At 45.0% G+C, this 16,811-nt stretch overlaps 1 protein-coding gene across 1 annotated transcript in view; it reads right to left on the bottom strand.

Moving 5' to 3' along the window:
* Positions 1–6,035: 6,035 nt before the first annotated feature.
* Positions 6,036–16,811, bottom strand: part of pcca (propionyl-CoA carboxylase subunit alpha) — a 57,780-nt gene continuing 47,004 nt past the window's right edge. Inside the window, exons 19-21 of the mRNA XM_046335853.1 lie at positions 11,773–11,913; positions 8,372–8,449; positions 6,036–6,675 (exon numbers count right to left, since the gene is read on the bottom strand). Of these exons, the coding sequence (XP_046191809.1) occupies positions 6,607–6,675; positions 8,372–8,449; positions 11,773–11,913 (288 nt within the window). The 3' untranslated portion in view covers positions 6,036–6,606. The remainder of the gene's footprint in view (positions 6,676–8,371; positions 8,450–11,772; positions 11,914–16,811) is intronic.

The raw sequence follows: 16,811 nt of genomic DNA, 5'->3' as shown, positions 1-16,811 counted from the left end.
TTATAAACAGCTTTACATCTTCCCAGAGTCAATTATAAACAGCTTTACATCTTCCCAGAGTCATTTATTAACAGCTTTACATCTTCCCAGAGTCATTTATTAACAGCTTTACGTCTTCCAGAGTCATTTATTAACAGCTTTACATCTTCCCAGAGTCATTTATTAACAGCTTTACATCTTCCCAGAGTCATTTATAAACAGCTTTACATCTTCCCAGAGTCATTTATAAACAGCTTTACATCTTCCCAGAGTCAATTATAAACAGCTTTACATCTTCCCAGAGTCATTTATTAACAGCTTTACATCTTCCCAGAATCATTTATTAACAGCTTTACGTCTTCCCAGAGTCATTTATAAACAGCTTTACGTCTTCCCAGAATCATTTATTAACAGCTTTACGTCTTCCCAGAGTCATTTATAAACAGCTTTACGTCTTCCCAGAGTCATTTATAAACAGCTTTACGTCTTCCCAGAGTCATTTATAAACAGCTTTACGTCTTCCCAGAGTCATTTATAAACAGCTTTAAGTCTTCCCAGAGTCATTTATAAACAGCTTTACATCTTCCCAGAGTCATTTATTAACAGCTTTACATATTCCCAGAGTCATTTATAAACAGCTTTACATCTTCCCAGAGTCATTTATAAACAGCTTTACATCTTCCCAGAGTCATTTAATTATAAACAGCTTTACATCTTCCCAGAGTCATTTATAAAGAGCTTTACATCTTCCCAGAGTCATTTATAAACAGCTTTACGTCTTCCCAGAGTCATTTATAAACAGCTTTACATCTTCCCAGAGTCATTTATAAACAGCTTTACATCTTCCCAGAGTCATTTAAACAGCTTTACATCTTCCCAGAGTCATTTATAAACAGCTTTACATCAGCAAGTAGCCTGAGTGAAAACTGAAGAGTAGCAAGTAGCCTGAGTGTTGTTGGAGTGAAAACTGAAGAGCAGCAGAGGGTGTTGTTGGAGTGAAAACTGAAGAGCAGCAGAGGGTGTTGTTGGAGTGAAAACTGAAGAGCAGCAGAGGGTGTTGTTGGAGTGAAAACTGAAGAGCAGCAGAGGGTGTTGTTAGGGTGTAAACTGAAGAGCAGCGGAGGGTGTTGTTAGGGTGTAAACTGAAGAGCAGCAGAGGGTGTTGTTAGGGTGTAAACTGAAGAGCAGCAGAGGGTGTTGTTAGGGTGTAAACTGAAGAGCAGCGGAGGGTGTTGTTAGGGTGTAAACTGAAGAGCAGCAGGTGGTGTTGTTGGAGTGAAAACTGAAGAGCAGCAGAGGGTGTTGTTGGGGTGTAAACTGAAGAGCAGCAGAGGGTGTTGTTAGGGTGTAAACTGAAGAGTAGCAGAGGGTGTTAGGGTGTAAACTGAAGAGTAGCAGAGGGTGTTGTTAGGGTGTAAACTGAAGAGCAGCAGAGGGTGTTGTTGGAGTGAAAACTGAAGAGCAGCAGAGGGTGTTGTTTGGATGTAAACTGAAGAGCAGCAGAGGGTGTTGTTGGAGTGAAAACTGAAGAGCAGCAGGTGGTGTTGTTGGAGTGAAAACTGAAGAGCAGCAGGTGGTGTTGTTGGAGTGAAAACTGAAGAGCAGCAGAGGGTGTTGTTTGAATGGAACATAACGAGTGAAGAGACTGATTTTCAGATGCTTCATGATGTTTTTGGTTCTGAGTGAAGTACCTCAAATCAAAACAGTGTGCATCTGGTAACCATGACGATGACCCCCCAGCACCTACCTGACCCCTGAGTTAAGCCAACCAGTGCTCTGTGAAAAGGACACCACATGCCTTCAGTCACTGAATACATTGTTCCATGGGGACATATTTTGTTTATGATTAGTATAAATATGTTAAAGAAAACTGTTGATATGTAAAACAATGAATTTTATTCTGTGGTTCAGCTTGGGTACATCTGAGTCAGACCGTGTCGTTCAACATCGTTCCAATCATCTCTCTTTAATTACAAAATGAGCTCCGAACAACAAGTAGAAACAGATCATGATTTAGAGGTGTAGGTCTACATTCCTTAAAGCCTGGCGTCTCATTCAGAGCTCTGCTGTACTGCGAGTCCTGATCTTTGAACTTCGACACCAAGCAGCCAATCTACTCCTTATATGGTGGACTATTTTGGGCCAGGGCCGTCTCAAGCTGTTCTGCCTTCAACAGGAGGTCATCAGTAGCCTGAGTCCCAGATCTGTTTAGTCAACTACACATGATGCCTATAGGAGTTGGCTTTACAGCACAAAACAGATCTGGGACTCAGGCTATCAGGAATCAGATAGAATACACATTCTACACTCTAAAGACATCAAGTCTCTACAGGCGATATATAATAGGTAGGCTTTCCTCTAGAGGAACCCCTGGGTAATAATGATGTCACAGTGTGTGGGGAGAGAGATCGATATGTCCAGCCCCTCTACCAGTCCCCACAGTACGTCCAACCCCTCTACCAGTCCCTACAGTACGTCCAACCCCTCTACCAGTCCCCACAGTACGTCCAACCCCTCTACCAGTCCCCACAGTACGTCCAGTCCCTCTACCAGTCCCCACAGTACGTCCAGTCCCTCTACCAGTCCCCACAGTACGTCCAACCCCTCTACCAGTCCCCACAGTACGTCCAGCCCCTCTACCAGTCCCCACAGTACGTCCAGCCCCTCTACCAGTCCCCACAGTACGTCCAGCCCCTCTACCAGTCCCCACAGTATGTCCAACCCCTCTACCAGTCCCTATAGTATGTCCAACCCCTCTACCAGTCCCTACAGTACGTCCAACCCTCTACCAGTCCCCACAGTACGTCCAGCCCCTCTACCAGTCCCTACAGTACGGCCAACCCCTCTACCAGTCCCTACAGTACGTCCAGCCCCTCTACCAGTCCCCACAGTACGTCCAACCCCTCTACCAGTCCCTACAGTATGTCCAACCCCTCTACCAGTCCCTACAGTACGTCCAACCCCTCTACCAGTCCCTACAGTACGTCCAACCCCTCTACCAGTCCCAACAGTATTTAAAGAGTAACTTTCAAGACAGAAAACAGGATGTTTTAGGCTTAGTTATAGTGAAACACATCAATCCTGGTCTTCATTTTGACAGTTTGTTGCAAAAGTGATATATTCAGGTCTTTTAGTTTTAAATTTAGCTCCTTGTCCCTAGTGGTTCAACTCTATCATTGACATGGTGATGTAGAGGCGCCCTACGTCATCAAAGGGAGGGGTTCAGTATGAAATCCACTCCCTTCTAGATGCAGGTTGTGGAGTGGACCAATATATTTAGCATGATGCTTCCTTGAATACTGACGCTACACAACATACAAAAGGCAGTGAAGGCACATACCCGCACATGACCAAATTCAACGTTTTAGCTTACCGTTTCATACACATCAACCTGGTATAGCAAGAAAACATACAAATGATACGTATGTACAGTTGAAGTCGGATGTTTACATACAATTAGGTTGGAGTCATTAAAACTCGTTTTTCAACCACTCCACAAATGTCTTGTTAACAAACTATAGTTTTGGCAAGTAGGTTAGGACATCAGCATTGTGCATGACACAAGTAATTTTTCCAACAATTGTTTACAGACAGATTATTTCACTTATAATTCACTGTATTACAATGCCAGTGGGTCAGAAGTTTACATACACTAAGTTGACTGTGCCTTTAAACAGCTTGGAAAATTCCAGAAAATGATGTCATGGCATTAGAAGCTTCTGAAAGGCTAATTGACATTATTTGAGTCAATTGGAGGTGTACCTGTGGATGTATTTCAAGGCCTACCTTCAAACTCAGTGCCTCTTTGCTTGACATAATGGGAAAATCAAAAGAAATCAGCCAAGACCTCGGGGAAAAAAATGTATACCTCCACAAGTCTGGTTCATCCTTGGGAGCAATTTCCAAATGCCTGAAAGTACCACATTCATCTGTACAAACAATAGTATGCAAGTATAAACACCATGGGACCAAACAGCCATCATACCGCTCAGGAAGGAGACACGTTCTGTCTCCTAGAGATGAACGAACTTTAGTGCCGAAAAGTGCAAATCAATCCCAGAACAACAGCAAAGGACCTTGTGAAGATGCTGGAGGAAAAGTATCTATATCCACAGTAAAACAAGTCCTATATCGACATAACCTGAAAGGCCGCTCAGCAAGGAAGAAGCCACTGCTCCAACACCAACATAAAAAAGACAGACTAAGGTTTGCAACTGCACATGGGGACAAAGATCGTACTTTCTGGAGAAATGTCCTCTGGTCTGATGAAACAAAAATAGAACTGTTTGGACATAATGAGAATCGTTATGTTTGGAGGAAAAAGGGGGAGGCTTGCAAGCCGAAGAACATTATCCCAACCATGAAGCACGGGGGTGGCAGCGTCATGTTGTGGGGGTGCTTTGATGCAGGAGGGCCAGGTGCACTTCACAAAATACATGGCATCATGAGGGAGGAAAGTTATGTGGATATATTGAAGCAACATTTCCAGCATCAGTCAGGAAGTTAAAGCTTGGTCGCAAATGGGTCTTCCAAATGGACAATGACCCCAAGCATGCTTTCAAAGTTGTGGGAAAATTGCTTAAGGACAACAAAGTCAAGGTATTGGAGTGGCCATCACAAAGCCCTGACCTCAATCCTATAGAATATTTGTGGGCTGAACTGAAAAAGTGTGTGCGAGCAAGGAGGCCTACAAACCTGACTCAGTTACACCAGCTCTGTCAGGAGGAATGGGCCAAAATTCACCCAACTTGTGGAAGGCTACCTGACGAGTTTGACCCAAGTTAAACAATTTAAAGGCAATGCTACCAAATACTAATTGATATTATGTAAACTTCTGACCCACTGAGAATGTGATGAAATAAATAAAAGCTGAAATAGATCATTCTCTCTACTATTATTCTGACATTTCACATTCTTAAAATAAAGTGGTGATCCTAACTGACCTAAAACAGGGAATTTTTACTAGGATTAAATGTCAAGAATTGTGAAAAACTGAGTTATAATGTATTTGGCTAAGGTGTGTGTAAACTTCCGACTTCAACTGTATTCGTAGCTACATCCATTGTAACAAGAAATAGATGACAGTGGTCATGTTAACTTCTCTGATTGGTGGAGCACTCTGCTACAGTTGGCTCATAGTTCAATGGTTGTGAGTTCTAATCCCAACTGGGGAAGATAGATTTTTTCTTAAAATCCTTTATTTCCTATATTCATCCCGTGACCACACACACACACACACACACTTCTAATTCTGAAAAGTGAAAGCATACCTGTGAGAGGGGTCGTCCTGGTAGTAGTTGTAGGTTTTCATACAGTACCCAAGACCAGTCTGTGTTCATTTTTATTTTAAAAAAATGTAATCCCTTTTTCTTCCCAATTTCATGGTGTCCAATTGTTGTAGTAGCTACTATCTTGTCCCATCGCTACAACTCCCGTACGGGCTCAGGAGAGACGAAGTTTGAAAGTCATGCGTCCTCCGATATGCTAACTACATTTACCCGCCCCCAAAATGAATATTTATGAGCAAGTCCCCCCCCAGTGAGAGAGTGTTGGGATCAGGTACAACTACATTTACCCGCCCTCAAAATGAATATTTATGAGCAAGTCCCCCCCAGTGAGAGAGTTGGGATCAGGTACAACTACATTTACCCGCCCTCAAAATGAATATTTATGAGCAAGTCCCCCCCAGTGAGAGAGTGTTGGTATCAGGTACAACTACATTTACCCACCCCCAAAATGAATATTTATGAGCAAGTCCCCCAGTGAGAGAGTGTTGGGACCAGGTACAACTACATTTACCCGCCCCCAAAATGAATATTTATGAGCAAGTCCCCCCCAGTGAGAGAGTGTTGGGACCAGGTACAACTACATTTACCCGCCCTCAAAATGAATATTTATGAGCAAGTCCCGCCCAGTGAGAGAGTGTTGGGACCAGGTACAACTACATTTACCCACCCCCAAAATGAATATTTATGAGCAAGTCCCGCCCCATCCACAACTTCTCACCTGAATGCATTTTTTTTTTACAATGTCAAGGGATTGGACAAAGGCTGAAATTGGGATTGAGACATATCCTTTAAAAAGGCAAACGTAACTCCACCTAAGAGAGTAGCGTTTTTACTATAACCAGGTTTCTAAACTGATACAAGTGTCTCATTACATTGAAATGAGAGGTGCTAGCCTGGTCCCGGACGTCCTGGCAAAATGGCACAAACAGATCTGAGACCAGGCTAGTGAGGAAGTACATTACACATGATTAGTGACATGTAGCTAAGTGATATATACAGTATTCATCATATTTAAAAAGGACAATCCTCTTTTCAGAGGCTGAAGGCACTAAAACAGGTGCACAGCGTCCATCTTGTTTTTCAGTTTTTTCAGTCAAATTCCTAGAACAAGTGAATCCCAGAAGCCAATACTGGAGAGTGTAGCCTACTAGTACCACAGGAAGACCAAAACATCAGAAGAACAAAACAACAAGGACAGACTGGGGAACGGTCCATCTAGTCTACTAGTATCCTGTTCATTCCTTCGTCCCAGAATTCCTTCAACCGGACTTCGAAGCCAATCCCTGGTCGAGCGAAGTCAGAGGTGGGAGGGCAGAGGTTAGAGGTCGTAGGTTAGATCCTACTCCAGTTGGACCAGAAGGTCTCCCTCTCCAACCGTCTCTCCTGCTTTACAGTGGACACTCTTCACCTGGGAGGGAACAACATAGAGGTCTGTTGTCATAGAAACGAGCCATCTGACTGTGGTGATGTGCAGAGGAAAGTAATTCAGTGTGTGGTAATGTGTTGTAGTGTAGGTTAGTGTAATGGGGGGTGGATGTGTTGTAGTGTAGGTTAGTGTAATGGGGGGTGGTAATGTAGTAGTGTAGGTTAGTGTAATGGGGGTGGTAATGTAAGTGTAGGTTAGTGTTATGGGGGGTGGTAATGTAGTAGTGAGTGTAGGTTAGTGTTATGGGGGGGTGGTAATGTAGTAGTGAGTGTAGGTTAGTGTAATGGGGGGTGGTAATGTGTTGTAGTGTAGGTTAGTGTAATGGGGGGTGTGGTAATGTGTTGTAGTGTAGTTAGTGTAATGGGGTTGTGGTAATGTGTTGTAGTGTAGGTTAGTGTAATGGGGGGGTGGTAATGTGTTGTAGTGTAGTTAGTGTAATGGGGGGGTGGTAATGTGTTGTAGTGTAGGTTAGTGTAATGGGGGGGTGGTAATGTGTTGTAGTGTAGGTTAGTGTAATGGGGGGTGGTAATGTAGTAGTGTAGGTTAGTGTAATGGGGGGGTGGTAATGTAGTAGTGTAGGTTAGTGTTATGGGGGTTGTGGTAATGTGTTGTAGTGAGTGTAGGTTAGTGTTATGGGGGGTGTGGTAATGTGTTGTAGTGAGTGTAGGTTAGTGTTATGGGGGGTGTGGTAATGTAGTAGTGAGTGTAGGTTAGTGTAATGGGGGGGTGGTAATGTAGTAGTGAGTGTAGGTTAGTGTAATGGGGGGTGTGGTAATGTAGTAGTGAGTGTAGGTTAGTGTAATGGGGGGGTGGTAATGTAGTAGTGAGTGTAGGTTAGTGTAATGGGGGTGTGGTAATGTAGTAGTGAGTGTAGGTTAGTGTAATGGGGGGGTGGTAATGTAGTAGTGAGTGTAGGTTAGTGTAATGGGGGGTGTGGTAATGTAGTAGTGAGTGTAGGTTAGTGTAATGGGGGGTGGTAATGTAGTAGTGAGTGTAGGTTAGTGTAATGGGGGGTGTGGTAATGTAGTAGTGTAGGTTAGTGTAATGGGGGGGGGTGGTAATGTAGTAGTGAGTGTAGGTTAGTGTAATGGGGGTGTGGTAATGTAGTAGTGTAGGTTAGTGTAATGGGGGGGTGTGGTAATGTGTTGTAGGTTAGTGTAATGGGGGGGTGGTAATGTAGTAGTGTAGGTTAGTGTAATGGGGGGTGGTAATGTAGTAGTGTAGGTTAGTGTAATGGGGGTGGTAATGTAGTAGTGTAGGTTAGTGTAATGGGGGGTGGTAATGTGTTGTAGTGTCGGTTAGTATAATGGGGGGTGGTAATGTAGTAGTGTAGGTTAGTGTAATGGGGGTGTGGTAATGTGTTGTAGTGTAGGTTAGTGTAATGGGGGGTGGTAATGTAGTAGTGTAGGTTAGTGTAATAGGGGGGTGATAATGTGTTGTAGTGTAGGTTAGTGTAATGGGGGGGTGTGGTAATGTGCTGTAGTGTAGGTTAGTGTAATGGGGGGGGTGGTAATGTGTTGTAGTGTAGGTTAGTGTAATGGGGGGGTGGTAATGTAGTAGTGTAGGTTAGTGTAATAGGGGGTGATAATGTGTTGTAGTGTAGGTTAGTGTAATGGGGGGGGGGGTGTGGTAATGTGCTGTAGTGTAGGTTAGTGTAGTGGGGGTCCATTGGCCTTACCTTGGCAGCTTTAGCAGCAATCAAGCTGTTCTGCATCTTCATGGCCTCGATCACACAGATCTCCTGGCCTTCAGCCACCTGGGGAACAACAACAATACATCATTACTACATACAATGATGCATGACTCGACAGACAGACAGACAGACAGACAGAGAGACATATGCATTAACAGGCGCCAGACACCACATGCAATATTGATAAACCAGCATTCCATCTCCATCATTGAGTGCTGATTTACAAGGTTAAATCATTGATGGATGAGGAAACTAATATCCAGCAACATGTAAAACTAATATCCAGCAACATGTAACAACTAATATCCAGCAACATGTAACAACTAATATCCAGCAACAACATGTAACAACTAATATCCAGCAGCAACAACATGTAACAACTAATATCCAGCAACAACATGTAACAACTAATATCCAGCAACAACATGTAACAACTAATATCCAGCAACAACATGTAACAACTAATATCCAGCAACAACATGTAACAACTAATATCCAGGAGCAACAACATGTAACAACTAATATCCAGCAACAACATGTAACAACTAATATCCAGCAACAACATGTAACAACTAATATCCAGCAACAACATGTAACAACTAATATCCAGCAACAACATGTAACAACTAATATCCAGCAACAACATGTAACAACTAATATCCAGCAACAACATGTAACAACTAATATCCAGCAGCAACAACATGTAACAACTAATATCCAGCAACAACTAATATCCAGCAACAACATGTATGTAACAACTAATATCCAGCAGCAACATGTATGTAACAACTAATATCCAGCAGCAACAACATGTAACAACTAATATCCAGCAGCAACAACATGTAACAACTAATATCCAGCAGCAACAACATGTAACAACTAATATCCAGCAACAACATGTATGTAACAACTAATATCCAGCAACAACATGTATGTAACAACTAATATCCAGCAGCATGTATGTAACAACTAATATCCCAGCAACAACATGTAACAACTAATATCCAGCAGCAACATGTAACAACTAATATCCAGCAACAACATGTAACAACTAATATCCAGCAACAACATGTAACAACTAATATCCAGCAACAACATGTAACAACTAATATCCAGCAACAATATATGTAACAACTAATATCCAGCAACAACATGTAACAACTAATATCCAGCAGCAACAACATGTAACAACTAATATCCAGCAGCAACAACATGTAACAACTAATATCCCAGCAACAACATGTAACAACTGTATCCAGCAACAACTAATATCCAGCAACAACATGTATGTAACAACTAATATACAGCAGCAACATGTATGTAACAACTAATATCCAGCAACAACAACATGTAACAACTAATATCCCAGCAACAACAGCAGCAACATGTAACAACTAATATCCAGCAGTAACATGTAACAACTAATATCCAGCAACAACATGTAACAACTAATATCCAGCAACAACATGTATGTAACAACTAATATCCAGCAACAGCATGTATGTAACAACTAATATTCAGCAACATGTATGTAACAACTAATATCCAGCAACAACATGTATGCAACATGTAACAACAAATAATATCCAGCAACAACATGTATGTAACATGTAACAACTAATATCCAGCAACATGTATGTAACAACTAATATCCAGCAGCAACATGTATGTAACATGTAACAACTAATATCCAGCAACAACATGTATGTAACATGTAACAACTAATATCCAGCAACAACATGTATGTAACAACTAATATCCAGCAGCAACATGTATGTAACATGTAACAACTAATATCCAGCAGCAACATGTATGTAACATGTAACAACTAATATCCAGCAACAACATGTATGTAACAACTAATATCCAGCAGCAACATGTATGTAACAACTAATATCCAGCAGCAACATGTATGTAACATGTATCCAGCAACAACTAATATCCAGCAACAACAGCAAGTATGTAACATGTAACAACTAATATCCAACAACTAATATCCAGCAACAACATGTATGTAACATGTAACAACTAATATCCAGCAACAACATGTATGTAACATGTAACAACTAATATCCAGCAACAACATGTATGTAACATGTAACAACTAATATCCAGCAACAACATGTATGTAACATGTAACAACTAATATCCAGCAACAACATGTATGTAACATGTAACAACTAATATCCAGCAACAACATGTATGTAACATGTAACAACTAATATCCAGCAACAACATGTATGTAACATGTAACAACTAATATCCAGCAACAACATGTATGTAACATGTAACAACTAATATCCAGCAACATGTATGTGTTTAACATGAAACATGTCCTTACCACATCATCTCCAGGCTTGACAGACAAAGCCACCACAGATCCAGGCATGATGCTACCACTCTGTTTAGGATGCTCTACGTACCAGGCATGATGCTACCACCCTGTTCAGGATGCTCTGTTTAGGATGCTCTACGTACCAGGCATGATGCTACCACTCTGTTCAGGATGCTCTACGTACCAGGCATGATGCTACCACTCTGTTCAGGATGCTCTACGTACCAGGCATGATGCTACCACTCTGTTCAGGATGCTCTACGTACCAGGCATGATGCTACCACTCTGTTCAGGATGCTCTACGTACCAGGCATGATGCTACCACTCTGTTCAGGATGCTCTACGTACCAGGCATGATGCTACCACTCTGTTCAGGATGCTCTACGTACCAGGCATGATGCTACCACTCTGTTCAGGATGCTCTACGTACCAGGCATGATGCTACCACTCTGTGCAGGATGCTCTACGTACCAGGCATGATGCTACCACTCTGTTCAGGATGCTCTACGTACCAGGCATGATGCTACCACTCTGTTCAGGATGCTCTACGTACCAGGCATGATGCTACCACTCTGTTCAGGATGCTCTACGTACCAGGCATGATGCTACCACTCTGTTCAGGATGCTCTACGTACCAGGCATGATGCTACCACTCTGTTCAGGATGCTCTACGTACCAGGCATGATGCTACCACTCTGTTCAGGATGCTCTACGTACCAGGCATGATGCTACCACTCTGTTCAGGATGCTCTACGTACCAGGCATGATGCTACCACTCTGTTCAGGATGCTCTACGTACCAGGCATGATGCTACCACTCTGTTCAGGATGCTCTATGTACCAGGCATGATGCTACCACTCTGTTCAGGATGCTCTACGTACCAGGCATGATGCTACCACTCTGTTCAGGATGCTCTACGTACCAGGCATGATGCTACCACTCTGTCCAGGATGCTCTACGTACCAGGCATGATGCTACCACTCTGTCCAGGATGCTCTATGTACCAGTGTCTCGGATCAATGTGGATTCTATGTAACATGTACGTTCTTACCACGTCTCCAGGTTTGACAGACACGGCGACCACGGAGCCAGGCATGGGAGAACGCAGGATGCTGCTGGTGTCTTCTGGAACCTTCTCAGGCATGTGAGCGCTCAGCGTGGATACCAGCTGACTGACAACCCGCACCTTAAACTGAACACACAAGAGACAGAGGTCGGGGTCAATTCACAGTTATCAATTCATTACATATACAAGTCCACAAAGTAGGCCCATGTTGTAAAACTAATGAAAGACAAATAAAGATGAACAACACTCCACATTCATTATTCTGAAACTCCTATTGTGTTGATGCTGTTCTCCTTGGGTCCACCGGGTGGCAGCACCCAACATCATTCGTGTCGGTCTATATCCCTGTCCCTGGCTTAGTGAATCAATACTACTGCTTCTACTGCATTACTGCTACTACTGCATTACAGCCAGTGGGTTCATTCATCAGGCTATTTCATGCCAATCCTTTAATTAGCTCATTAGGCTAATTTATGTCTTACATAGCTAGCACTGAGTGGCTGGTTTCTCCCTCGTTAAGAGTTGAAACTTCACAAAGCAGCAGGCCTAATAAATATAACAGCCAACGGTAGCTTGGCTCCGAGCAACAAGGTGAGACCGGAGAGTGAGATGAGGAGGGAGAGGTACAAGACATAATTGCTGGTATCTGTTGTGTTGTGCGATTCAATGAGCAGCTGGATACAGAAGTTTGATAACAGCTTGATAACAAAATACCTTCCTAACTCAGTCCTTTTATACAGAACACAAAATATAAACAACATGTAAAGTGTTGGTCCCATGTTTCATTCGCTGAAATAAAAGATCCCAGAACTGTTGCCAGAGAGTTCATTTCTCTACCATAAGCCGCCTCCACTGTTATTTTAGAGAATTTGGCAGTATATTCTACATTTTTTACTTTGGAGTAATTTAGCAGATGGTCTTTATCAGAACGAGTTACAGTGAGTGCATTCATTTCCATATTCCCAGTGGGAATTGAACCCAGAACCCTGACGTCGCAAGCGTCATGCTCTATCAAATGAGCCACACGGGACACAGCAGTACGTCCAACCTGCCTCACAACCGCAGACCACGTGTAACCACGCCAGCCCAGGACCTCCACATCCGGCTTCTTCACCTACGGGATCATCTGAGACCAGCCACCCGGACAGCTGATGAAAATGTGGGTTTTGCACAACCTAAGAATTTCTGCTCAAACTGTCAGAAACCGTCTCAGGGAAGCTCATCTGTGTTCTCACCATCCTCACCAGGGTCTTGGCCTGACTGCAGTTTGGCGTCGCCACCGACTTCAGTGGGTAAAACGCTCACCTTCGATGACCACTGGCATGCTGGATGAATCCCGGTTTCAATTGTACCGGGCAGACAGGGTGTATGGCGTCGTGTGGGTGAGCAGTTTGCTGAACATTGTGAACAGAGTGCACCATAGTGGCGGTGGGTTAGGGTACGGGCAGGTTTAAGCTACGGACAAAGAACACAATTGCATTTTATTGATGGCAATTTGATTGATACTGTCAGGAAGTCCTGAGGCCCATTGTCCTGCCATTCACCCGCCACCATCACCTCATGTTTCAGCATGATAATGCACAGCCCCACGTCACTCCATGTCGCAAGGATCCGTACACAATTCCTGGAAGCTGAAAATGTCCCAGCATTATCCTGGTTTATCACTGGTCTAGGCTAGGTGGAGCATTATCCTGGCTTAACACTGGTCTAGGCTAGCTGGGGCATTGTCCTGGCTTAACACTGGTCTAGGCTAGGGAGAGCATTATCCTGGTTTAACACTGGTCTAGGCTAGGGAGAGCATTATCCTGGTTTATCACTGGTCTAGGCTAGGTGGAGCATTATCCTGGCTTAACACTGGTCTAGGCTAGGTGGAGCATTATCCTGGCTTAACACTGGTCTAGGCTAGGGAGAGCATTATCCTGGTTTAACACTGGTCTAGGCTAGGTGGAGCATTATCCTGGTTTAACACTGGTCTAGGCTAGGTGGAGCATTATCCTGGCTTAACACTGGTCTAGGCTAGGTGGGGCATTATCCTGGCTTCACACTGGTCTAGGCTAGGGGGGCATTGTCACACTACTAGTAGCCGGTCCCAGTCACACCGCTAGTAGCTTGGTCCCAGTCACACCGCTAGTAGCTTGGTCCCAGTCACACTACTAGTAGCTTGGTCCCAGTCACACCACTAGTAGCTTGGTCCCAGTCACACTACTAGTAGCTTGGTCCCAGTCACACCACTAGTAGCTTGGTCCCAGTCACACCGCTAGTAGCTTGGTCCCAGTCACACCGCTAGTAGCTTGGTCCCAGTCACACCGCTAGTAGCTTGGTCCCAGTCACACCGCTAGTAGCTTGGTCCCAGTCACACCGCTAGTAGCTTGGTCCCAGTCACACCGCTAGTAGCTTGGTCCCAGTCACACCGCTAGTAGCTTGGTCCCAGTCACACCACTAGTAGCTTGGTCCCAGTCACACTACTAGTAGCTTGGTCCCAGTCACACTACTAGTAGCTTGGTCCCAGTCACACTACTAGTAGCTTGGTCCCAGTCACACTACTAGTAGCTTGGTCCCAGTCACACCACTAGCTTGGTCCCAGTAGCTTGGTCCCAGTCACACTACTAGTAGCTTGGTCCCAGTCACACCGCTAGTAGCTTGGTCCCAGTCACACCGCTAGTAGCTTGGTCCCAGTCACACCGCTAGTAGCTTGGTCCCAGTCACACCGCTAGTAGCTTGGTCCCAGTCACACCGCTAGTAGCTTGGTCCCAGTCACACCGCTAGTAGCTTGGTCCCAGTCACACCGCTAGTAGCTTGGTCCCAGTCACACCTACTAGTAGCTTGGTCCCAGTCACACCACTAGTAGCTTGGTCCCAGTCACACTACTAGTAGCTTGGTCCCAGTCACACTACTAGTAGCTTGGTCCCAGTCACACTACTAGTAGCTTGGTCCCAGTCACACTACTAGTAGCTTGGTCCCAGTCACACCACTAGTAGCTTGGTCCCAGTCACACTACTAGTAGCTTGGTCCCAGTCACACTACTAGTAGCTTGGTCCCAGTCACACCACTAGTAGCTTGGTCCCAGTCACACCGCTAGTAGCTTGGTCCCAGTCACACCGCTAGTAGCTTGGTCCCAGTCACACCGCTAGTAGCTTGGTCCCAGTCACACCGCTAGTAGCTTGGTCCCAGTCACACCGCTAGTAGCTTGGTCCCAGTTACTAGTAGCTTGGTCCCAGTCACACCACTAGTAGCTTGGTCCCAGTCACACCGCTAGTAGCTTGGTCCCAGTCACACCACTAGTAGCTTGGTCCCAGTCACACTACTAGTAGCTTGGTCCCAGTCACACTACTAGTAGCTTGGTCCCAGTCACACTACTAGTAGCTTGGTCCCAGTCACACTACTAGTAGCTTGGTCCCAGTCACACCACTAGTAGCTTGGTCCCAGTCCCACACACTAGTAGCTTGGTCCCAGTCACACTACTAGTAGCTTGGTCCCAGTCACACTACTAGTAGCTTGGTCCCAGTCACACACTAGTAGCTTGGTCCCAGTCACACCGCTAGTAGCTTGGTCCCAGTCACACCGCAGTAGCTTGGTCCCAGTCACACCGCTAGTAGCTTGGTCCCAGTCACACCGCTAGTAGCTTGGTCCCAGTCACACCACTAGTAGCTTGGTCCCAGTCACACTACTAGTAGCTTGGTCCCAGTCACACTACTAGTAGCTTGGTCCCAGTCACACTACTAGTAGCTTGGTCCCAGTCACACTACTAGTAGCTTGGTCCCAGTCACACTAGCTTGGTCCCTACTAGTAGCTTGGTCCCAGTCACACTACTAGTAGCTTGGTCCCAGCCTAGTAGCTTGGTCCCAGTCACACTACTAGTAGCTTGGTCCCAGTCACACTACTAGTAGCTTGGTCCCAGTCACACTACTAGTAGCTTGGTCCCAGTCACACTACCAGTAGCTGGTCCCAGTCACACTACCAGTAGCTGGTCCCAGTCACACTACCAGTAGCTGGTCCCAGTCACACTACTAGTAGCTGGTCCCAGTCACACTACTAGAGCTGTCCCAGTATGAAGGTCACAGTACAATAACATTAGCGTTGGAAGCCACCCACCATGTGGGATGAGGCCTCATGCATCCTTGTCTGTTTACCTTCCTCAGGAAGGTCCCTGGAACCCTGACTCATAAGACTCATTTAGTGGACCTTCCACACACACACCCACACACACATAAGACACACACACACACACACACACACACACACACACACACACACACACACACACACACACACACACACACACACACACACACACACACACACACACACACACACACACACACACGACAGGTCATCCTCTTCACAACACCATCAAAGTGACTAAAATAAACCCTGGCCGGGGTAGCCCCAAACAAACAGCCATTGATTCCCAGGGCGGACAATCCCTTGTTGGAAAACCAGGAGCGGGGAGGGAAACCCAAGCTGGACTCGTAAATCAGGGCTGTAATCCGGAGTGTCAGGAGTGTGGGGAATGGGAGCGTTGGGATGGCCTGGGGAAATGCAGGCTTAGACAGGATTTCTGCCCAGGAAACAACAGTGACTAACAGCCCTCATATTGCCCCCGTTGACTGTCACCCCAGTTCAGATACAGGTCAACCAACCAGGTTAACTAGGTGTTGATCTGTAACCAGCCTGGTAACTAGGTGTTGGTCTGTAACCAGCCTGGTAACTAGGTGTTGGTCTGTAACCAGCCTGGTAACTAGGTGTTGGTCTGTAACCAGCCTGGTAACTAGGTGTTGGTCTGTAACCAGCCTGGTAACTAGGTGTTGGTCTGGAACCAGCCTGGTAACTAGGTGTTGGTCTGGAACCAGCCTGGTAACTAGGTGTTGGTCTGTAACCAGCCTGGTAACTAGGTGTTGGTCTGTAACCAGCCTGGTAACTAGGTGTTGGTCTGTAACCAGCCTGGTAACTAGGTGTTGGTCTGTAACCAGCCTGGTAACTAGGTGTTGGTCTGTAACCAGCCTGGTAACTAGGTGTTGGTCTGT

This window comes from Oncorhynchus gorbuscha, unplaced genomic scaffold (assembly GCF_021184085.1).
Source record: "Oncorhynchus gorbuscha isolate QuinsamMale2020 ecotype Even-year unplaced genomic scaffold, OgorEven_v1.0 Un_scaffold_866, whole genome shotgun sequence".
Classification (NCBI taxonomy): Eukaryota; Metazoa; Chordata; class Actinopteri; order Salmoniformes; family Salmonidae; genus Oncorhynchus; species Oncorhynchus gorbuscha.
Note: the sequence above shows the minus strand (reverse complement) of the source record. Positions and strands in the feature narration are given on the sequence as shown.